This window comes from Rhizopus delemar, genomic scaffold (assembly GCF_000149305.1).
Source record: "Rhizopus delemar RA 99-880 supercont3.2 genomic scaffold, whole genome shotgun sequence".
Taxonomy (NCBI): Eukaryota; Fungi; Mucoromycota; class Mucoromycetes; order Mucorales; family Rhizopodaceae; genus Rhizopus; species Rhizopus delemar.
Genome location: NW_027137828.1, coordinates 2,196,747 through 2,216,873, shown reverse-complemented (window position 1 = coordinate 2,216,873; position 20,127 = coordinate 2,196,747). Strand labels below are relative to the sequence as shown.

The 20,127-nt window shown below is 35.3% G+C and overlaps 10 protein-coding genes across 10 annotated transcripts; 2 read left to right on the top strand and 8 right to left on the bottom strand.

The window, feature by feature from the left end:
• Positions 1–252: 252 nt before the first annotated feature.
• On the bottom strand, positions 253–2,669 carry RO3G_03084 (uncharacterized protein; the record flags this gene model as incomplete). The annotated part of the gene is made up of 8 exons (XM_067657675.1): positions 253–1,221; positions 1,281–1,454; positions 1,521–1,793; positions 1,852–2,145; positions 2,209–2,246; positions 2,411–2,452; positions 2,503–2,524; positions 2,667–2,669. 8 exons carry the CDS (start codon positions 2,667–2,669, stop codon positions 253–255), a joined length of 1,815 nt encoding a protein of 604 aa, XP_067513776.1.
• A 575-nt stretch (positions 2,670–3,244) lies between these two features.
• RO3G_03083 (uncharacterized protein) lies at positions 3,245–3,652 on the bottom strand (the record flags this gene model as incomplete). The annotated part of the gene is made up of 1 exon (XM_067657674.1): positions 3,245–3,652. One exon carries the CDS (start codon positions 3,650–3,652, stop codon positions 3,245–3,247), a length of 408 nt encoding a protein of 135 aa, XP_067513775.1.
• A 245-nt stretch (positions 3,653–3,897) lies between these two features.
• On the top strand, positions 3,898–4,359 carry RO3G_03082 (uncharacterized protein; the record flags this gene model as incomplete). Its single annotated transcript, XM_067657673.1, has 2 exons — positions 3,898–4,117; positions 4,313–4,359. The coding sequence occupies 2 exons, from the start codon at positions 3,898–3,900 to the stop codon at positions 4,357–4,359; spliced, it is 267 nt and encodes an 88-aa protein (XP_067513774.1).
• Positions 4,360–5,651: 1,292 nt separating this feature from the next.
• RO3G_03081 (uncharacterized protein) lies at positions 5,652–6,629 on the bottom strand (the record flags this gene model as incomplete). Its single annotated transcript, XM_067657672.1, has 1 exon — positions 5,652–6,629. The coding sequence occupies one exon, from the start codon at positions 6,627–6,629 to the stop codon at positions 5,652–5,654; it is 978 nt and encodes a 325-aa protein (XP_067513773.1).
• A 317-nt stretch (positions 6,630–6,946) lies between these two features.
• On the bottom strand, positions 6,947–7,690 carry RO3G_03080 (uncharacterized protein; the record flags this gene model as incomplete). The annotated part of the gene is made up of 3 exons (XM_067657671.1): positions 6,947–7,018; positions 7,089–7,507; positions 7,660–7,690. 3 exons carry the CDS (start codon positions 7,688–7,690, stop codon positions 6,947–6,949), a joined length of 522 nt encoding a protein of 173 aa, XP_067513772.1.
• Positions 7,691–9,212: 1,522 nt separating this feature from the next.
• RO3G_03079 (uncharacterized protein) lies at positions 9,213–9,489 on the bottom strand (the record flags this gene model as incomplete). Its single annotated transcript, XM_067657670.1, has 2 exons — positions 9,213–9,350; positions 9,409–9,489. 2 exons carry the CDS (start codon positions 9,487–9,489, stop codon positions 9,213–9,215), a joined length of 219 nt encoding a protein of 72 aa, XP_067513771.1.
• A 1,244-nt stretch (positions 9,490–10,733) lies between these two features.
• Positions 10,734–10,928, bottom strand: RO3G_03078 (uncharacterized protein; the record flags this gene model as incomplete). Its single annotated transcript, XM_067657669.1, has 1 exon — positions 10,734–10,928. The coding sequence occupies one exon, from the start codon at positions 10,926–10,928 to the stop codon at positions 10,734–10,736; it is 195 nt and encodes a 64-aa protein (XP_067513770.1).
• A 2,532-nt stretch (positions 10,929–13,460) lies between these two features.
• On the bottom strand, positions 13,461–14,955 carry RO3G_03077 (uncharacterized protein; the record flags this gene model as incomplete). The annotated part of the gene is made up of 3 exons (XM_067657668.1): positions 13,461–13,949; positions 14,166–14,552; positions 14,953–14,955. The coding sequence occupies 3 exons, from the start codon at positions 14,953–14,955 to the stop codon at positions 13,461–13,463; spliced, it is 879 nt and encodes a 292-aa protein (XP_067513769.1).
• Positions 14,956–15,642: 687 nt separating this feature from the next.
• On the top strand, positions 15,643–17,172 carry RO3G_03076 (uncharacterized protein; the record flags this gene model as incomplete). The annotated part of the gene is made up of 6 exons (XM_067657667.1): positions 15,643–15,806; positions 15,860–15,918; positions 15,982–16,299; positions 16,360–16,501; positions 16,555–16,860; positions 16,971–17,172. The coding sequence occupies 6 exons, from the start codon at positions 15,643–15,645 to the stop codon at positions 17,170–17,172; spliced, it is 1,191 nt and encodes a 396-aa protein (XP_067513768.1).
• Positions 17,173–17,677: 505 nt separating this feature from the next.
• Positions 17,678–19,609, bottom strand: RO3G_03075 (uncharacterized protein; the record flags this gene model as incomplete). Its single annotated transcript, XM_067657666.1, has 2 exons — positions 17,678–18,436; positions 18,491–19,609. 2 exons carry the CDS (start codon positions 19,607–19,609, stop codon positions 17,678–17,680), a joined length of 1,878 nt encoding a protein of 625 aa, XP_067513767.1.
• Between the last annotated feature and the right edge of the window lie 518 nt (positions 19,610–20,127).

Genomic DNA, 20,127 nt, shown 5'->3' with positions numbered 1-20,127 from the left:
AAATGAATCTGGAGCACCCTCCCAGTCAATTCGTACGCTTGATTGGATGAATCGTCCTCTTTGGTCAACTAAAAATGCAAATTCTATTTATCAACAGTGTTAATTCAAGCCCTCGTTTTCTATGTGCTCATTTTCTACCATTATAGCAAACCAAATATTCCGCGAATTTAATTCTATAAATTGTAACCGGCTTAATGTCTGTCCGTGAGAAAACAAAAGAAAGATTTTCGTCTTCTGGATCGAGTAGAGCTATCAAAGAGAAACATGAGCTCCAATGGATGTTTTTGATTGTAAACACGACATACCTTGTACGCCAAAGGTTTTCATGTCAACGACACCAATCTCCTTGGCTGAAGATATACACATCTTAGATTTAAGCAAGCTGATCGAAGAGGCTTCGCCTGGCAAATATAAATCTTTATAAGCTTTCAATCCAACGGGTCCACCTCTAACAAGTCTTCTTATACTAAACATAGGCTTCGTCTTTTTGCTTTCATCCATGACAACAGGTTCAAATACACGAATGGTTGTAGCTGAGAGAGTATTCATCCTGACGACACATACTAATGTCTTTGATAGGCATTCTCCTACGTGAAAAAAGGCTGTATTCTGACTAATAGATCGTCCCCTCTTTACCTGTGATGAGGAGCTGGGTGATAAGACATCGAGTGGGAAAGACCAAAGAGTCTTGTCGGCAAGCACCAGGATTTGGGATTCGGGCATGGCCTCAATTTGAGAGACCTTGTCGAGGTGAATAACGCGAGAAACAGCTAACTTTTTGGTCTCTGGATCTTTGTTGGTCACATACACGCCCTGATCGGTACCAATTAAAAACCTTTTATTATTAGTATCCAAAGTCACAGTACTGTTAACGCGATTAGAAGTTGTAAAATGACTCTTAATAAGAGGTATGATTGAAAAGACGCATCGCTTTTTGGCCAGGGACTCTTGCTGACCTTTGATTGTTTTCACCCACAGTTGTTGATTAGAGGCAGAGGTGGCATAGAGTGTGATGGGCGAGGCACCACGACGGCCGTGATGAGTAAATACGATAGACAAATTATTGGATTTAGATGGCTGAAAGTTATCAGAAGTAGATTGTTTAGGTATAACATTGTTTAAGGAATTTGGAGATTTGCTGTAGGGTAACAGTGAACTCGCACGTTTTTCACGCTTGCTAATTGAACTGACGTGAACTGATAGTAACTCAAGTGGTATAGGCTATAATATATATTGTATGTGTAAATGAACAATAAAGTGTACTTTTAAAAAGCTTATACCTTTCTAAGTGCTCGATAGATCTCAAGGTAGTCTACATATTTAATCTTAGCTATAACTAAATAGTTATCGAATAAAAACACTTGAACATCTGCTGATTCAGAAGATGTATTTCCTTTCCTTTTCATTCTACCCTTCATAAGCAATTGTCTTTCAGGATTTTGTAGCTGAAGACACTAATCATACATGAAAGTTAGTAAGCATACCAAAATATAAAAAACAATTTAAAACAAATAACTCACATCAAATTCGGCCGGTGTCTTGAATGAAAGCCTTGTTTGGATCTGTTCAAGGTTGAATTTATTTTCACTTTTGCCAGTATCGGCATTAACCTGAATCAAATATTGGGTGATGTTTTCCATGACTTGTGGAATCAGCTCCTTGTCTGAGTTGTCATCTGGCGTTCTTTTGAGTATCTCTCTTAGCAAAAGGTTATATCGACCCAATCGAGTTGTTGGTTTTGTGAGATAGCCATTTAACTCCAATCTGCGCGATTGAGGTTTCCTTTCTGTTTCCTATTTCATAAAAGAAATTTCTGTCTCCTCTACTTGTAAAAACCGAATTGTTTCTTACCTCTACAAATTTTGCAAATCGCGGATTTCTCTTTTTTTCGAGCTCAAAATAAAATTTACCAATAACCTGATTTGCACCATATCGTACAAATGGCTCAAAGTTGCCTACATGTTGCAGCATAATATCTCCAATATTGGGTACAAGGTAAGCTTCTGATTGTCTCTGATCAAGTGCCCTGGAAAGCTCTGAATTGATTGATTCTATCTCTGCAAGATTGGAGAATACGAGGTCTACAAAGGTTTCTCGGTTTTCTTCTGCAATAATATCTTGTGTTAACAATGGTTTAATCCAAAACTAGTAGTGTATAAAGAGATTAGTAATGTATACGCATATAAAAGAAAAAGTACACGGCTTTACATGATCCATGTATTGAAGGTCTTTTACAAAATCTCGTTCTGTATAAATTAGTTCGTAAATGCACTCTTGGCGTTTGATTTCTTGCGGTGAAGTTGATTCAACGACATTTCCAGGTACGGAATGTATCCATAAACTACTCGTTTCCTCTTCCTGTATGAAGTAATCAACTACGCGCCACAATTATCATTTTGGTGATACAAACCTTTTCTTGAAGGGATGATTGGCTTGGACTTCTTTTTAAACTCTGATTATATAGAGTTAGATTTACAACTAAATAAATATATGCTGATTTACCTTTCTTTTTGGACAACCAAAGCTATAACAGGGTGATTCATCTTTACAAGTAGGTGAATAACAATCAGTGAAAGGTGTATATACACCATTAGGTAATTCTATGTTTTGTGGCTCTAATTTTATATATGTATTAGCTTACAGTAAAAAGCACAGTTTGTGTTTACCATTGTCTGTAGATATATCATGTTCCTTTTTGTAGCGAAATACATATAGCTCATCTACAGAATCCATTAAGCTATGTTCGTAATTGACATCATGAAAAAATTGTTGGTTGCCTAAGGCGCGTCCAATGGATAAACCTTGCTTACGATCTATGATGCAAAGTACAGAAAGCAAGCAATTCTAAATAAAGAAAAAAGGGGAAATGATTAGTGAATAGACAAGTAATCATTTCGTATGCTATATATATATACAATTGCCTCTTCTCCACTGAATGCATTTCGATATTCAATATCATCTTTAGTTAATGTAACTAGTGGTATTCTTCTATAAAATTCGCTTGCAACCTGCGATAATAAAGCATTTTGTATTGATTTATTGTAGTAAGCATCAATCGATTTTTGCTGCTCTTGTCTTTTTTGCTGCATTCTTAAAAGAGTAGAAGTATCCTCTGAATAATCCAATTGGATTATTGTTGCAGTATCGCTTGATAAACTCGCTTTTTTTTTTTAAAAAAAAAAAAAAAAAAGAAAGAGAATTGGTTATTATGCAAAAAGAGCATTTCCTTCGGTAATAAAACTCCTTATTTACCCTTACGCCATTCTCGGTAATGATTATCATCAATATCAACGTCGTCAATCAACATTTCTTCACTGAAATTCGTATTTAAATAAGTTGGATTATCCTCTTCTTCTTCTTGAACCACCTGAGAAGGATCGATGGGTTCAGTACAGACAATTGAAGAAGGTGGTCTATCCTTAAAATCAAATTCGTCCTCTTCTTGAGTCCAACCTCCAGGAGGACGAGGGGTTGTAGCTAAAGGCCGAAAATTTCTTTTTCTTATAGGTTTTCCATAAGCTGCTAAGCTTTGCTTTCTAACAGGTAACTGTTGTTGTACATATGACTTCTTCACGACTTCAGGTATAGGCCCACCACTATAATCAAATGTGATGGAGGAAGTGGTATTTGTTCTTTTGATATTGCTTGCCATACACAACGAAAAAAGAAATAAAGAAAATAAAAATAAAAATAAAAATAAAAATAAAAAATTGGGAAAAAATTAGACTAAAAAAAAAAGAATTAAATTCATTTTTAATCAATAAAATAAGGAAAGGAAAAGCGAGAAATTATAGTGGAACAAGCAGAGCCTCTAGCAAGCTCCCCTAAATAACCTGACATTTTATTTTTATATATTGTTTTTAAAAATCAAGGTCTAGTCCATTGAACATCATAACAATGATTCAATCTACCATTATTGCAATCGAATTCAATATTACCTCTTCCAATCCAACTAACGCTCTGCCATTCATATGTTGTGACACAACTAAACGTGAGCTGGTTTCTTACAATACATCTTCCACCTTCGAAGAAGCAGTTACTAAAGGCATCATTCAAAGCTGGTTCAGAGATTTGCCGTGCGTCTTTGCCACCTGTTATCTTCATTGTACCATAAATAGTAATACCAGACTTGGTCCTACGCGATATTTCTACAATCGCATTTCTCCTGCATGCAGGATCAGCGTTAACCACATAGAATAATGAAAGAGTTGACAACAACAATGAGGCTTTCATATCAAAATATGTTTTTAAACAGTAATACCTACAGCAGTAGCAAAAAAAAAAAACATAATCTGATGGTTTCTTTTTATAGGATTTGATTCAGGTGCCGCAAGGCGTACAGATATAATCTGGTGTTGAAATTAAGAATCTACAATGCTCATGGTGCTAACATTGCAAATAATCTGAGAATACCAGGGTTGACGAGACGAAAACCTCCAATGTGATACGTGCTCTATGAGCCACGCTTTATTTTACATATATATAAACAGTAGTAATAATAAAATCTTCTTTTTCCTCTTATCTTTCTAATGTAAGCTAAACATAAATTCAAATTTTTTTTGGGAGGGATGGATACAGTGGGATTGGTAAATTTTGTCGGTTTGAAGAAAATAAACTTCGTTTAGCAAAAAAACAAATGTCATTTCTAGAAAAATGAATGTCACTAACCTAAATGAAAATTTCGTTTAGTACATTTATTGTTGTCGCTTTGTACTTGTTTTAATGCAATACCTGTATTAAATGACCAAAGCGATAACCTTGGTGGAGATGTTTTTGTGATTTTCCTATTTGTGTTCTACTTAAAGATAATTAGTCTAAAGGGTATTTTCTGGTGAAAAGGCTAGGGCGTTCGCCAGTCTTTCTTAAACTATTTAAGATCTTGAGAAAATTCAATACAGCTGCTTGATCTCGATTCCAAAGTCTTCTTTTTATTTCTGTGGTTTGTTGTTTAAGACATGAGAGGCTCTTACACCTAGTACTGCATTAGTTACCAAGAATTAATCTAGTTTTTTTTTTTTTTTTTTTTTTTTGGATTACCTCAGCAAACCATTGCATAGCACGTCTGACTTTTTTTTCCGTTGGTAAGGGCGAGGGTTTGGCACAGTTTTGAATTTTTCTAACTCATTTTCACAGGTTGGGCAATGGGAAGATGTTTTGTATTCATTGATTAAGTAGACAACAAACCCGTTCTTCTTTAACATCCTGATTAACCCCTTTCCTCTTGTCGGTTCTTGATATTTGACATTAGGAGCGGACCAATCTCCAAAAACTAAGACAGCAACTTGACCAAACTTTGCTTTTAAGCTATGCACCAATTTTTGATCATTCTGGTCAAAGAAGAGTTTACTTGAAAACTTCAACTTTCGAAAAGGTAAAATTTGTAGCTTTTCTAATGCTGTACTGATAGTCTTTTTATAATTGCTTTGCTCTGGCCGTCTATATATCTCTTTTGCCAGACCTAGAACTTTGCTTTTCTCATTATCATCTAGTCTTTCTGAAATATGCTTTTGTTGTAACATTATTTGTAGGTAAGTGGCATACAGTTGAGACTTTACAGAGCTATCAGTAGAGTAACTCTCAGGCTGAGGGAAAAAACCGCGGATTTTTGCTATGAACAGATTTCCATAATACAAATTACATTTTTGGTCGACTCAAAAGTCAAATTCGGATTCAGGGAAATATGTTTCTTTAGACTTTGTTGTCTCGTTTCCATAATATTCGTACAAAGTGGTCTTTACTGATGTTCTTGTTTTAATGTACTGTATAAATTTTTTCAAGTTTACAGAGTTGGATTCAGATCTAGAAAGGATTACTTCGACTTTCTGGACAACAAAAGGCTGAGTATGTTTTTTTAAATATCTGAAGTGCCTTGAACATTTTGAGCGGTTGTTCTTCGTGAATATAAGTGTTTGTTTTTCTTCAACAGTGCTGGTTTCTTTCATGCAGTACATCAAGTCCCGCCTTCCAGGGTCTATCAAGACACACTTGCCTTCAGTGCTCTTTAACTCGGCTTGACCTAATCCTTCAATTTGCTCTGTTTGGTTACCGTCCACTTTCTTTTCAGTGTTGGGTTTAGGCGACTTTCTGCTTGTATCAGTGTTTTGCTTCATTATAGAGACACCGACTCCATCTGTTTCGAGAGTTCCTTGGAACCGCAAATTCTTTTGAAATCCTTGATGCTTGAACGCCTTTTTATTTAGGTCTACGACGGCACCCCATGTCTCAAACTTGCTCCCTGTTTTTAGATTCTTTTTGCTCTTGAGAATATGGTAATGGATTATTTTGCTATCCAATGTCATGTAGCAAGGAATAAAGGTGCTACGTAGCGGGAAACAAGCAACCTGTTTCGTCTGTTCGGCTTCAGACAGTTCAGCAAGTCTGAAGAAGGCCTTGAAATGGTTTTTTGGACTAGCCATAACATCATAGTAAATTGAGTTCTTTTGAAAAGTATAGTCCTCTGGGTAACTTGAGAGAAAATCATTTAATTGTGTTCTTGATTGATCATCTAAAAGACCAACTTCAGGCATCTCTTTTTTGGCGAAGGCAAGCTTTACCTGATTGCAGGATCGATAAATCTTCTTTCGAATAGCTTCTTTTATCGCTTTACTACTTGACTTGTTTGCTTGCATTTCTCCTCTGAGACTCTCTGCCTTTTCCTTCTTTTTAAATAACTTGTTTATCAAACTACGCAGCCTGTTTCCAAAATGAGCTTTGATGCTATTATAGTAAGCCGTTTGGATCTTCGTACACTCGTACAAGGCTATTTGCTGAGCATATGGTAAGTTTGGGGGACTATAACTAGCGTCTTCAAAGTAAGCTTCTTTATATTTTGATATCAACCGCCTATAATTTTTGATCGTATCCTTCAGTCTTGTGCTATTTACCCCTTTTGAAAGAACAAGACTCAGAAAAACTTCAACAAAGAAATTTTTTGTCACAAAGTTGTTCAACGCAAAATTTTCATTTTCTGCCAGTTCTTGTAAATATATGTATTTTGTGAAGGCAAAAGTATGTGTAACTAGTAAGTTGGTAGTGTGAACCAAACCATACAATGGCTGTAAATATGCTGGTTTCCAAATATTCTTTACAGTCGTTTTAATTGTCATCACACGCTTGCTTATCTTTTTAGGGCCTTCTTTAATATCACTTGCCTTGACAGAAGTTGCAGCTGACTTGAAAGCAGTTGGAACAGGTTCACTAGGCTTGGGAGAGCTTATACTTGTTTTAGAAGCAGTTGTGCTTGATTCCACAGCAGCAGAAGTTGATTTGGTGATACGAAGAGCAGACTTGGTTGATTCACCCAAAAAGGGTCTTTTGACGACAGGTGCATCAAAATCATCACTGCTATATTCAAGATCATTGTCCTCAAGAGTGATCTTATTGAACATGATAGGTTCATCTGTTGTAGAGATACCAATACTACTTGTAGTAATAACTTCAGAATCTATAGCTTTTCCTTTGCCTTTGAACCTCTTTTGTGATCCACTCTGTGGAGTATTTTCCTTACCTATGATAGGGTTTCATTCGTTAGACTAGCTGTTTACCTACATCAACTTTGACAATGCAACTAATTTTTTCTTTTTCTAGCTGTTACAACGGGTTGGAAATCGTCGTCTGAGTTGTCTTCTACATATAGTTCAAACGAGTCTACAATAGTACCAATTTTGTGGTCAGTGACATTTCGATCCATTATTAGATATGGAGCCTACCGTTTTCGCTCTTAGATGGCTTATTTTGGTTTGAAGAGAATAAGGTATCCTTTTGATTTCCTTTCATTTTCCAATGTGTTTTCATGATTGAAACATACGAACAAAAAGAAAAAGTGTCTCCAGAAATTGATTTAAATGTTAAAAAGAAATATTCCCATCCCATTTATATAGATCCATTCAAACACAGCTACAATCGAATAATAACAATGTGCCTACAATGAGCTTACAACATGTAGTAGCTTGTAATACAAGATGCTTGTTTTCTAGGTTCACATAGAATAGTAGCTACACATAGTAGATAGGACTCAAGAGGTTATTAGCGTCTGAATGTGTCAAGTTTTTTATGTTTTTTCATCAAACCTCAATGATAAATATGTTAACAAAATTGATGAGTATAAAATGTTGGACTGTCATCTTGTAATATCGCTGCATAATGATGATATATTCACGGATCAAAATCCTCATTAAAGGTCCTTTGCTGAACCCAATAAAACTGTTTTAACCATATCAATTTTCGCAATATTTATATTTTAAAAAGGCACGGTGTTATGAAAACATCATAGTATGCTTTTAAAAGCATGCTCACATGGGTGTTTTATTGCAACAGTGGATGATTTGACAAGGAAAGTCATAAAGAGCTTGATTACAAGCATCAGCACTTCGACTCAATAAGTTTTCATTCGACGATGTTTGAGTTTTCCTTTAATTATAGCCTAAAACTGCTCAATTGGGTTGAGCCCTGGCAAACAAGGAGGTAAGTACATTACTCTATAACTTCTACCCTCAATTTTTCTTATCATTGGATGTGACTTATGAATAGTACAATAATCCATTACAAGATAACTACCCATAAGACCTTCGATCATGTCCATGATATCAAGAAGCTCACTTATAAACCCTACAAAGAGGGCAGTAGTTGTACCTTTTGCTACTGGCTTGTTGTTCTCGATTCAGTGCTCTCCTCCACATCAACGTATTCTATAGTAGGCTCTTCAATCATATTGTTGCCTGATCTTTGCCCTTTGGCTCCTGCAAGCTTTCTTTTTTTTTTTGGTTTGGCAGCCTCATCAATAAAAATGCATTTCTTAGTATAACCCAGATTCGAGCCTTTCCACTTCATGAACCACTTGTATCTCGTTTGCAAGTTATTGTCAGAGTTTCTTGTCATAGGGTCGAAGGTTGGCTTCTTTATTGAAATGAGTATGTTGTTTCTCAAGTGGTGGTTCATTTGAGACTTTGAAATCTTCAAGCCCTCAAACTGCGATTTCAGAGAATCAATAACGTCATCAGCACAAAGTTGTGAGTCTTTTTTTACAATTTTTTGAATGTGCTGCTCATGCTCAGGAGTCAGTGAATTGGGTCGGCCGGAATCCCTTTGCAGCTTTTTGTAAGCTATCTTCCTTGTTTATTGATAGTGTTTCCACCAGTGCATAGCAGTAAGAGGATTAATTCCAAGATCCTTTGCATGCAAAGTCACGTTTCCTCTTTCCGTAGGACCCTCGATCATTCGGTCAATAAATATCTCTCTGGTTTGGTTGTTGTAGTTTTTGTAGTGGCTGCTTTCTTGACCACTTCTGTAGCCTTTTTTGTTGAATCTTTTGCAGTAATTTCTTTCTCTGCTGGTTTAAGACTCAAATAGGACTTTTGGCTCGTATGGTTTTAAGTATTACGTCTGGATCACTGAGTTCGGTTAACTCACCTTCCATCGAATCGAAGACTCTCTATCCTTATTGTAGGCATTATTGTGTCCGTTCTCATAAAAAAATGTATCTTTTGCCATGCTATTCAATTGCTAGAGCGAAAGGAAAGAAATAAAGCTTATACATCACAGCCGACAATAATCTATTAGTAACGCCAATTTGACTTAGCCCAAAAAGACAATTATTTGTTAACAAACACCCAAATGTTTTTCAGGTAGCACCACTTATTCTTTGGTAATCGTCATTTATTTTTCGGAAATCGTCGTTTATTTTTTCAGAACAGACAAAATTTACCAGCCGGATGGATATAATAAGTGAAAATTATAAAATAATACTAACATTAATTCAAAGTTGCATCACTAGAAAAAATAGTACCATGGGCGGGTATGTATTACATTTTCGGTCTTTGTTTCGTCAACGTTAGTATTGTTTGTTATACCTAAACTAATCCTAATTAACTCCACTCCAATCACCAATATGATACTGTTATCCCTAGAAGAAAAACTTGAATGGTTAATGGCTGTATTGGATGATACTTGTAATGATGGTTTATAGTAGAATTTTTCAAATGCGTTGGAATTCAAACTCTGCTTGCATGCTTTTTTACGTCTTAAACAGAATATCCTAGCTCGACTGCTTCGCTACATGATGCGAATCTAATTGAATGGGCTTGAAATTATGTTGTATCGTTTTCTGCTACTTGCATTGCTGATTTTATCCAACTTGCTACTATTGTGGATCTGACTGAGGAGGAAGTAACGCATTCTTTTTCCGAGTAGGTCAAGAAAAGTGTATGATCAGTAAATAGTCTTTCACGAATGTTTGTTGTTTGCCGGATAAATGCTAATATCGATCTTACCGGACACAGTGGTCCGTCCAGATATTCCCCTAAGATGATTGACCTGACTTTGTTCATCCTATAGTCGTCGATAATAGCCATGCAGCTCATGACCATCTTGGGTTTTATTCTTCAAACTATTGGTGATTCTATGTGTTTCATTTCAAATCATTGTATGTAGTGTGTCCAATAACAGGGGACTCTTTAATTGGTGGATCTAATTAGAAATATACTGGAAACTGGCGGAAAGCTTAGTAATGTCTCGAGTATCCAATCCCATAGAGAATAGCATTATGAAGACTTGTAGTAGTTTCATAGTGTATTCAATTGGTACTTGAACATTAATAGCTATATTTTACTCAGCAATTCAGATTAGTATAAACATTAGATACTTTTATATTTAATCTTTTTCTATAAATACATTATCTCAGACATTAAATTGTATACCAAAATTGGCTCAACCATAGTGGTGTCACTAGTCTTGTTCTATTCAATCTCTGCGCCTTGATCTGCTTCAGAATCTGCAGAATCAGTTTCCAAGGTGGGTATAGATAAAGTCTCTTGGTCTTTCAATTCTGCTGAAAAGCGTCTACTGCTGCTACCGGATTCAAGTTCAGTGCTCAATAGTGTGGTAGTTTGTTGTGTCTTACGGCAAATACATCCACCTGTAATGACATCCATTGTCGTTGTATTTGATCGAACGCAGCTCTTTGAATTGCTGATTCGTATAGCTACCGTTTGATTCTGCTCAAAATATCTGCTTAATTATTCTAGGTTCGTGGGATGTGTTGATAAATTGCTTGAATACTGTGATTGTTGCACGATTTTTGTATTTGTATTTCTAAGTCTTTTTTTTTTTTTTTTTTTTTTTTTTTTGTAAATGGTGTTTTATTTAAGTGCCGCACAGGGATGTACACTATTGACTGATAATTTATAAGAAAAATGGAAAAGAAAATACGAAAAATAGTAAATGAGATTCGGCATTCTGTTGTAGAAACGTTTGTACAGCGGCTATGCATTGTTAAATATTGAAAAATGAGTGATGTCGTTCCCCTGCCTTCACAGCCTATTTCAAGCCCGTTGTGCTGCCGGAAATAAAGGTTAATTGTTCAACTTTCGCACCTTTTTTTTTTGCTTGGAGTTGTTGTGGGATAGGTGTGTTAATTTCTCTCGATTAATGAAACTAATAAATAAGTCAAATAATTATGAGTTTCTTGAGCCTCTTTATTGGATAAGGATGAGAAAGGGAACTCATTCAAAGCAATGTCTTAGAATATAACAATGTGGTTTAGGGTCTGAGGTAGTACGGCATAAATTACATAGGCTATGTATCGTACAATATGCAATCAAATTATTAGCTTAAGAATTTTTTGAGTGACCTCACACGAGACTAAGGAAATTACTAAGGTAAATACGACAGTTGTTTTGCCAAAAGTACTGACTTGAGTTCTCTTACGTTTATAGATTGTTGAGCCTCTTCTTTGGTCCAGAATCCTGACGTGGTTACTAAAGGGAGCATATCCCCAACCTGTATTTGATGCATCTAGTGTATTATTACTTTTGGTGTCTTCTGCATTATCTTCTAGATTGGCAACTCGTTCTTCTTGATGATAAACTGTTCCCACTAATCTAATTCTCGCAGGCTTGTAGAGAACAATTTACATGTTGTTCCCAGTTCTAATTCGACATGTTCAGCATTTTTGACAAGTCCCTTTATGTACTGTGTTTCCACTCTCAATTTACAGGCTTTTTGAAAATACCACCCACTTTTTTGAGAAAAATTGCGCGTTCGCGCGAAGCTAATTTGAATTTAAACAACCATATATTGCAGCAGTCGCAATTTTTTAACAACTTAAAAGACTTAATGGAAGGCTTCTTTGTTACTCTCCTTTTTTTTTAGTAGTTACTTCATTTGATTCTGATACTTCACCAAAAGGTAAGCCTTATGATACCGACACGTTGGTTGCTTCTTTCTTTACTGGTTTTGTTTCACGGTGCTCAGATATGAAGTAACGCGTCTCCTTTGGCAACAAACAAGCTTTTAATGCCTCTATGGGATATGAAAAATAGTAATAGCATTTCTCTTATAAATGTGAGCCTAGCTTTTGATCCAACTGGTATGATGAATAGCAATATTTGAATACCAAGCGTCAAATTATATTTTGTCTGCAAACTGGGATATTGGCCAAATGTTCATTAGCATATTCAGGAACGCTTCTTTGAACAAAAAGGTATTAAGAAACGTTGATAGATGAGGAGGACAATATTCTAAATATTGCTGTCAGTAAAAGCATGTAAGGTAATTGATAAATGAAAAACATGCATCGAGATATGGCTGCTGCAATATATGATTGTTTAAGGAAAGTATAAAGCTTTCAATAATTTGAATGTGATATTAAGTATTTCCAGAGTTCTTTTCCAATCTACTAGTCAAGTCCCACCTTTAATCAATCTATCGTCAGTCTATATTCTTATCTAAGAAACCTCTTGACATTCAAGACGAGAAAACTTTTATTGATGAGAAATTTGCTCAAAATAAAATAAAATAAAATAAAAAAAAAAAAAAAAAAAAAAAAAAAAAAAAAAAAAAAAAAAAAAAAAAAAAAAAAGCTTCCATGAAGAAGACATTGAAGAAGCCCACGAAGAAACTGATGATGATACCAATGAAATCGACGAGTTAAAAGAGCAGGAAGATGTTGAATAGACTGATGAAAATCCTTTGAATATACCAAGTGACGATTGCAGAATGAAATTTGAGAGGGCCTTCAGTAAAATGAAAGCCGAAGAAAAGTGGTACATGTCTAATGGTAAATGATATCAATTATAAGAAGTATGAAGTGTTTAATGATAATGAATTACAGGAAATTGAGTCATTTAGGGACAAGAAGTTACCCACCATGACTATCAAATTGCGTGACTATCTTAATATCCATTTTTGACTGTGCAGGGGTCATGTTAATCTTCTCTGTATCATTCCAATTTTAATAAGTGACAGAGGTCAAAGACATGCCTGTTTTTGACTGTAAATTTGCGGATAGCTTTTTTAAAGCATTGACTCAAGGACCAGACCTCTATCGAAAAATGAATATACATAGTTTATCCAATTTACACAATCATCAACTGACACAGTTGATAAGAAATGTTTTGAAAGACAAATTGCCAGTGAAAGTACCAAATGAACTATAAGACGGATGAAACGACTGTAAACAAATGCTAGATTTTGTAAATAAGGAACAAAGGTGGAGGGTTGAGCGAACGAAGAAGAATCCATAGATGTTCCAGTTGCAACAGAAGTTCAGGGTAAAAGCTTTGAAGAACGGAATTCCAAACGAATTGTCTGGGGGGACAGAAGACCATAAAATGTTCAATTGTATCTTCATCTGCATGGCATAGCTTGTATTGAGAGGATTCGGCATTATGAATGTGGTGCTGGTAGGACATTGTGGGTAACTTGAAGTTGAGCACCCTATACCACACCGATCGCACTTGTAGGAGCATAGGTGCGTTCCAGAAGTTTTTGATCCGAAATTGGGCAATACCAATTCGCGAATGGTAATTGTTAGTATTTCCCAATGGTCTGAATTTCCTTGAAGAGAATTTCTGCCATATTCGTTGATTTCGAAACTGTTGAGAGAGCGATTCCGCCGTACGATCATTTGCTAAAGTGGGTGCATCGTTCAGTATATAGCCCCAAAGAAAAGGCTGTAGCCTAATAGTTCGATGATATAAAATATTGTTGTATAATCGTTGGCACAATCGTAATAAAGCAAAAGTTGAAAAAGACACCATCCGCAAAATAAAAAAAAAGGTATCCACCTTGTGACAATATCAACATCAAGTTGGCATATTATTCCAAGTCGCATGAAAGAAGTCATTGGTTTCACATCAACTAATTTGGTGGCATAGTTCTTGGAATACTTTGACTTCTGAGACATTAGAATCTTTTTGAACATTTAAAGCCGCATGACCAGTACCTACGAAAAAACCAGTAGAAGATTCTGTAGAGATTCCGACATTCATAATTTCACCAAAGCCTGCCAAACTTTGCTGGAGTCCAGCTGGTACTTCTTCTTTTGGAATTAGAGGGAGATGTGTTAGTTTGAGATTAAATATTTTGGCAGAATAATCGAGGGAAGCCTGAGGATGAATTTGTAAATTAACTTTAGGAAAAACAAGACGATTGTTTACAATATTGTTGTGATCATTCTGTTGAGTTATATACATCTCAAGGTAACGACGTGGGCCGTCATTCAATGGAACACAAGCGGGGACATTAGGATGTTGTTCCTTGAGCAATAAAATGCGCTATTGATCAGTATATTTTTCTTTACACGCCGAAATATCAAATAAATAAGCACCATTTATTCTAGACGTTCTGAAAATGCTAGTTTGCAAAGCATTCAAAGTCGAAGAATCATCACTATGAGGGGGCAAAATATGATCATACATTAAGGACATCTTAATTGCTGTTACAGCTTGAGTACAGGACTTGTACTTAGCTTTATGTTTTGGTAATGAAGATTAGAGCTTCGCCGCTTGAGTAAAAGTTGGAGAGTTGGGAAGAACCATGTTCAAATATATTGATGAGGCTTTGCCTAAGAAAATAAAAAAAAAAATGTAAAGTTCGCAGTGTGGGAGAGATTTTCGTTTTAAACAACTGTTAATTTTAACTAATTTTTTAACGTAAAAATAAACATTTGTTTACCATATATAACAATTTTTTAAAGCTATAAACCAAATATATATGATTATGATGCTTAGGTTTCATCTTCAGTGCAAGATCTATATTTTTGAGTGATCTATTAAGTTTTGAAAAACAGCGCTCTTGGAATTTGAGTAATATTCGGTATTATTTGCAGTGTAATTCGTAGATTTACAAGTATGAATGATAGATTTTAAAGTATCAATTGGCGTTTTTTATGCTTTGCAAAGTTGACAACTTGTGCCTTAAGCACCGTATCAGCCACTCTTTTTAAGCTGTACCTGAAAATGAATCTGTGCAACGATAATAATACAAACCTATTTACGCAGTAGTGAGTGGAGCTGATCTTTCCTCTATTGATGCTGCACGACAGAGTATTCTTTGTGTTACTCTTACTCACTTTAAATTATAGAAAATAGTTATGGTAAAGCTTAAATTATTTTTGGGGATATAAGTACGTAAAGGATTGCAAATAAAAGCATTTTTGCCATCCTAATTTCACGATTCAGGCTCTGCTATGTGCATACTATGAATATACATGTATATATACTATCAATACTTGATCTATAAGCCGCTTTTTTTAGTTAAAGTCCAAAAGAAGTGACACAGCAGCTCGGAGTTTTATCAGCGATACCTTGGTTCCTTTTTACAACAAAAAATATTTTTTCTTTATTTTTTCCTTTAAAATAAAAAATGGGTCAGTTTTTTAAACCCTCTTATACCGAGTATCTTCAAGATTCCCAGTTAAAAAACTTGCGATTGTATAAATATGGAGCTGTAGATAAGTCACCAATAACTAAATATGTCCTAAGACCTTATTGGGATTATGCTATTACTCTATTCCCGCGCTGGATAGCGTAAGTAGTAATTTTGCTATATTCTTCCTCTTATTTTGACATTTTTTGAATAGACCTAATCTTATTACTTTAATTGGTCTATTTTTTATGATATTTAATGTAATTCTTGCCTGTATATTTATCCCTGACCTCAGCACAGAAGGACCACGTTGGGTTTATTTTAGTTTTGCTCTAGGGCTTTGGTTATATTCGACTTTTGATAATGTGGATGGTCGCCAAGCTCGTCGTACAAATACTTCTTCCCCTCTGGGGGAGTTGTTTGATCACGGATGCGATGCTATCAACTGCACGTATGTCGCTATATTACAAGCTGCAGCTCTTGGTTTGGGTCATTCTGTATCAGCTGCAATCTTACTTTATGTGACCGTTGCTGGTTTTTATATGTCTACTGCTGAAGAATATTATACGGGTGTGTTGTATTTGGGATATGTAAACGGACCTACAGAAGGTATCATTGTAACTTGTCTTGCTTTCATTTGGTCGGGTCTTTATGGTAAAAATATATACACAATGATTGATGCATGTGTCTGATATTCTGTATGTCTATGTATAGGTCCTGATTCATGGCATGTACCTATCTCTGAAGTATCCTGGTTTTCTTGGTTAAGTTCCTTTTTACCTGTTGAAACTACTTTTGCGAACCTCTTCATTTATGGTCTCATCTTTTTCTTCGTTACAACACAATTACCAGTTAGGTACTGTATATAAATTCTTGGATATCATGTCCCACTCATATACTTGTGTATAGTATATATGCTATTAACAAAGCATGTCACAAAAAGTCTATGAATGCAACAAAAGCACTTGTTGATGTACTGGGTCCCTTTTTACTGTGCACAATCATTATCTATCTTTGGTTAAGGTCACCTGGATCCACGATATTTATTGAAGAGCATTACATCTTATTTAGTGTTTTTGTTGGATATTTGTTTGGGGAGATGGCCTCAGATATCATTCTTGCTCATTTAACAAAATCTACCTTCCCAAAATTCAAAAGTATTTATTACAGTTTGGGTGTAGGGTTATTATTTAGTCTTCTTGGTTATTTTGACATGTAAGTTTATAGATGATTAGAGACTGTATGTTTAGTTAAAATAATATGTACATTAGTAATTATCCAGAATATCAAGTACTTTGGATTTTGTGTATTTTCACTATTATTAGATATTATATAAGAGCTACTGCTGTAATTAATGCATTTTGTGATTTCCTTGGTATTCAATGCTTCAAGATTCCACCATCCAAATATGTTGAAAGAAGCATTTTGCCTACTAGAATTGAAATAGAAACAGATAATAATCAAGAAGTAGAAACATTATTAGTCAATGAACAACCACAACAAGAACAAGAATATCGCACTTTTTAATCAAAGTAATTTATATTTCCTCTTTTCTTCTTTTTTTATTAAAAAAAGTATGGGTATTTGTGGGTGAGAGAATCATATTACGAGTTTTGTTTCTTTTAAACATAAAAAAAAAATGCTAGAAAATAAAATGAAAATGCAAATTGAGGGGGGGTTTGTTTTGTTTTGTTTTGTTTTGTTTGTTTTTTTCTGGCTGTGGAATGCTTCATAAAAGTAAAAAAAAAAAAAAAAAGAAAAAGAGAAAAAAAAAGATAAGCATAAAATTGAATTCTATACATCAAATAAAATATAAAAGAAGGGGAGAAAGTAAAGAAGGAGAAAAAAAAAAAAAAAAAAAAGTTAAGAAAATTGAAAAGAACAAGTAAAATCATATATGAAATATGGTTTAAACATAAAAAAATAAAAATAAAAATAAAATAGAATTCTTTCCTCTTTTTTTTTTTTTGTTTTTTTTTTTTTTTTCTTATTTAGTTTACTCTTTCCTCTTCTCCTTGGAACATATATTGTTTTAACAGCCAACAGTACCAGTATTAGCAGAATGCCAAGATATGCCAACCATATTGTTTAACATAGTAGAATTGTCATTTTCTGAAGACAAAGATGGTAAGTTTTGCTGCTGTTGCTGTTGTTGTTGCTGCTGTTGTTGCTTATTCATAGGATTAAATTCTTGTGATGGTTGCTGCCTTCTACGACGGTCTTCAGTTCTTTGATGGGTTTTCATATGTTGCGATAAATTATCCGAGCGTGAAAAGGTTTTATGACAATTAGGGAATGTGCATGCAAAAGGCCTTTCAAGTGTATGAATACGCATATGACGCTTAAGATGTTCTAATCGCTTAAATCGACGTTGGCACTGAGGTATAGGACAGACGTGTGCCTTTTGTTGATTGTTGCTATTGTTATTTGCAGTAGAGGAAGCACGTCTACCGCTGTTGGTGTTGACAGGTGCTGTTGTTGTTACACCCACGTTATTGTTGTTGACTGGTGACATCGTGTTACTGTGAACAGGCATAGCATTCGTATTTGCAGTCATAGTGTAATTAGGATAACCATAAGGCTCTCGATAGCCAGGACTATGAGCAGTAGGTGAAACCAAAGAGTTCATAGTATAACCAAATTGACTGTTCCTGTCAGATTCATTAGAAGCAGCAGCAAAGAAAGATTGGTTATGAACTTCATGGTTTAATAAAGAAGGAGCATGAGATGAATGCATTCCAAAGGTTGATTGATTAAAGTTACGCAAAGGATTATTATAATTAACATTTTCCTAATAAAAAATAAATGAGGACACACACATCTAATTTATTAAAAATAAACTTACCTCAGCAGTTTGGAAATTGGAACGGTGATGATGATGATGATGGTGATGATGGTGATGACCATAAATATCTTGATAAGCCATATCGAATGGTTGTTTTGTAAAATAGTTGGGTTGGGACCTTTCATCAAATACTTGAGGTGTAGATGTCATGCTTGAAGTACTCGTTGCAACAGAGGCAACGACGGCAGCAGCAGTAGCAGCAACAGCAGCAGCAGCAGCAGTTGAAGCATTGCTTGTGGATTTCTTTGTACCATTTTGCTGTTGTTGTAATTTCTTGGTGTGAGTACGATAATGAGCATGGAAATTGTCGGATCGACTGAAGCTTTTACCACAACCAGGGAAATGACAGACATGAGGACGCTTCCCGGTGTGAACAAGCATATGACGCTTAAGATGTTCATATCGTTTGAAGCTCCAAGTACAGAACGGGTACTTGCATCCATGCTTATGTTGAGTGGTAGGACCATTGAGATGAGCACGGGAACCTCTACGCTTGGTGGTAGGGATTACGTCAGTGGGTTGAGTGGTGGTGGTGGTGGTGGTGGTCATAGCATTAGGGGATCTGCTGTTGTCAAATGATGATTGCATTGTTGGATTGTTCATAAAGTATTCATTAGGTTGAGGACAGCGAGCGTTTACGACAACAGCTGCGGCAGCGGCTGCAGCAGAGTATCCATTTGACTCATCGATGGACATGGCTGAGCAGGAACTTCTGCGGAATGCATCTTGATCATTCATTGAAGTTGGATGTGGCATATTGGTTCCAAAGCCAAATGGACCGATATCAACAGAGAACTTTCGCTTGAATTGCATTGAGTCGAGCAAGACAGATGAAGGAGAAACGGCTGGGGTAAGAGGAGGTGACATGTTTTGATGATAAAGATGATTGTTGTGAATGCCGTTGAAAGAATATCCAGTGTTGGAAGGAGGAGGTAAATAAGTGTTGGAGCAGACTTGCATGCTTTGATCTCTGTCGTTATTGTCAGCAAAAGATGAAGCTGAAGGCGGAGAAGATGTTGCGCTCTCTTCTAGTTTTGGAAGTTTGTCAATTCCAGGTAACTTTTCAGGTATCAATGATGAATTGTGCTGTTCGTAGTTTGCTATTATTTGATTATTCATAATTAAGTTTCCTTTACCAATGGAAAGAGAAAGAGAATAGTAAATTGGGTAAGAAAAGAAAGAAAAAAAGGAAAAGAAGAAGTTGAAGAAGATGAAAGGTATTCCTTTTATATACAAAAAAAGAAAAGGATGTAGTTTAATAAAGTAAAAAATAGATTGATCGACTACAGACAAAAAAGGGAGTATAGCTTATAGATCAAGTATTATGCTTTGGTAGCAGTAGACGTTGGTAATAAAACTTACTAATTTAAGAATAAGGGGTAACAAAAAAAAAAATTCTAATAAAAAGGGGAGGTAGGCTTCTGTTCAACACCTATTTACTCCTATAATAAACTTATTGTTGATGCATTAAAATGAAATAAAGCAGTAATTCATATTATATTTTGACGTGTACAAATTTATCGCAATTAACTTATAAATGATAGAATGTTTCATTGACTTCTCTTTCTCTCTCTTTCTCCCCCCCTAAAAGAATGTTCAATAGAGACACGTTCTGATTGCTTTATATTTTTTTTTTT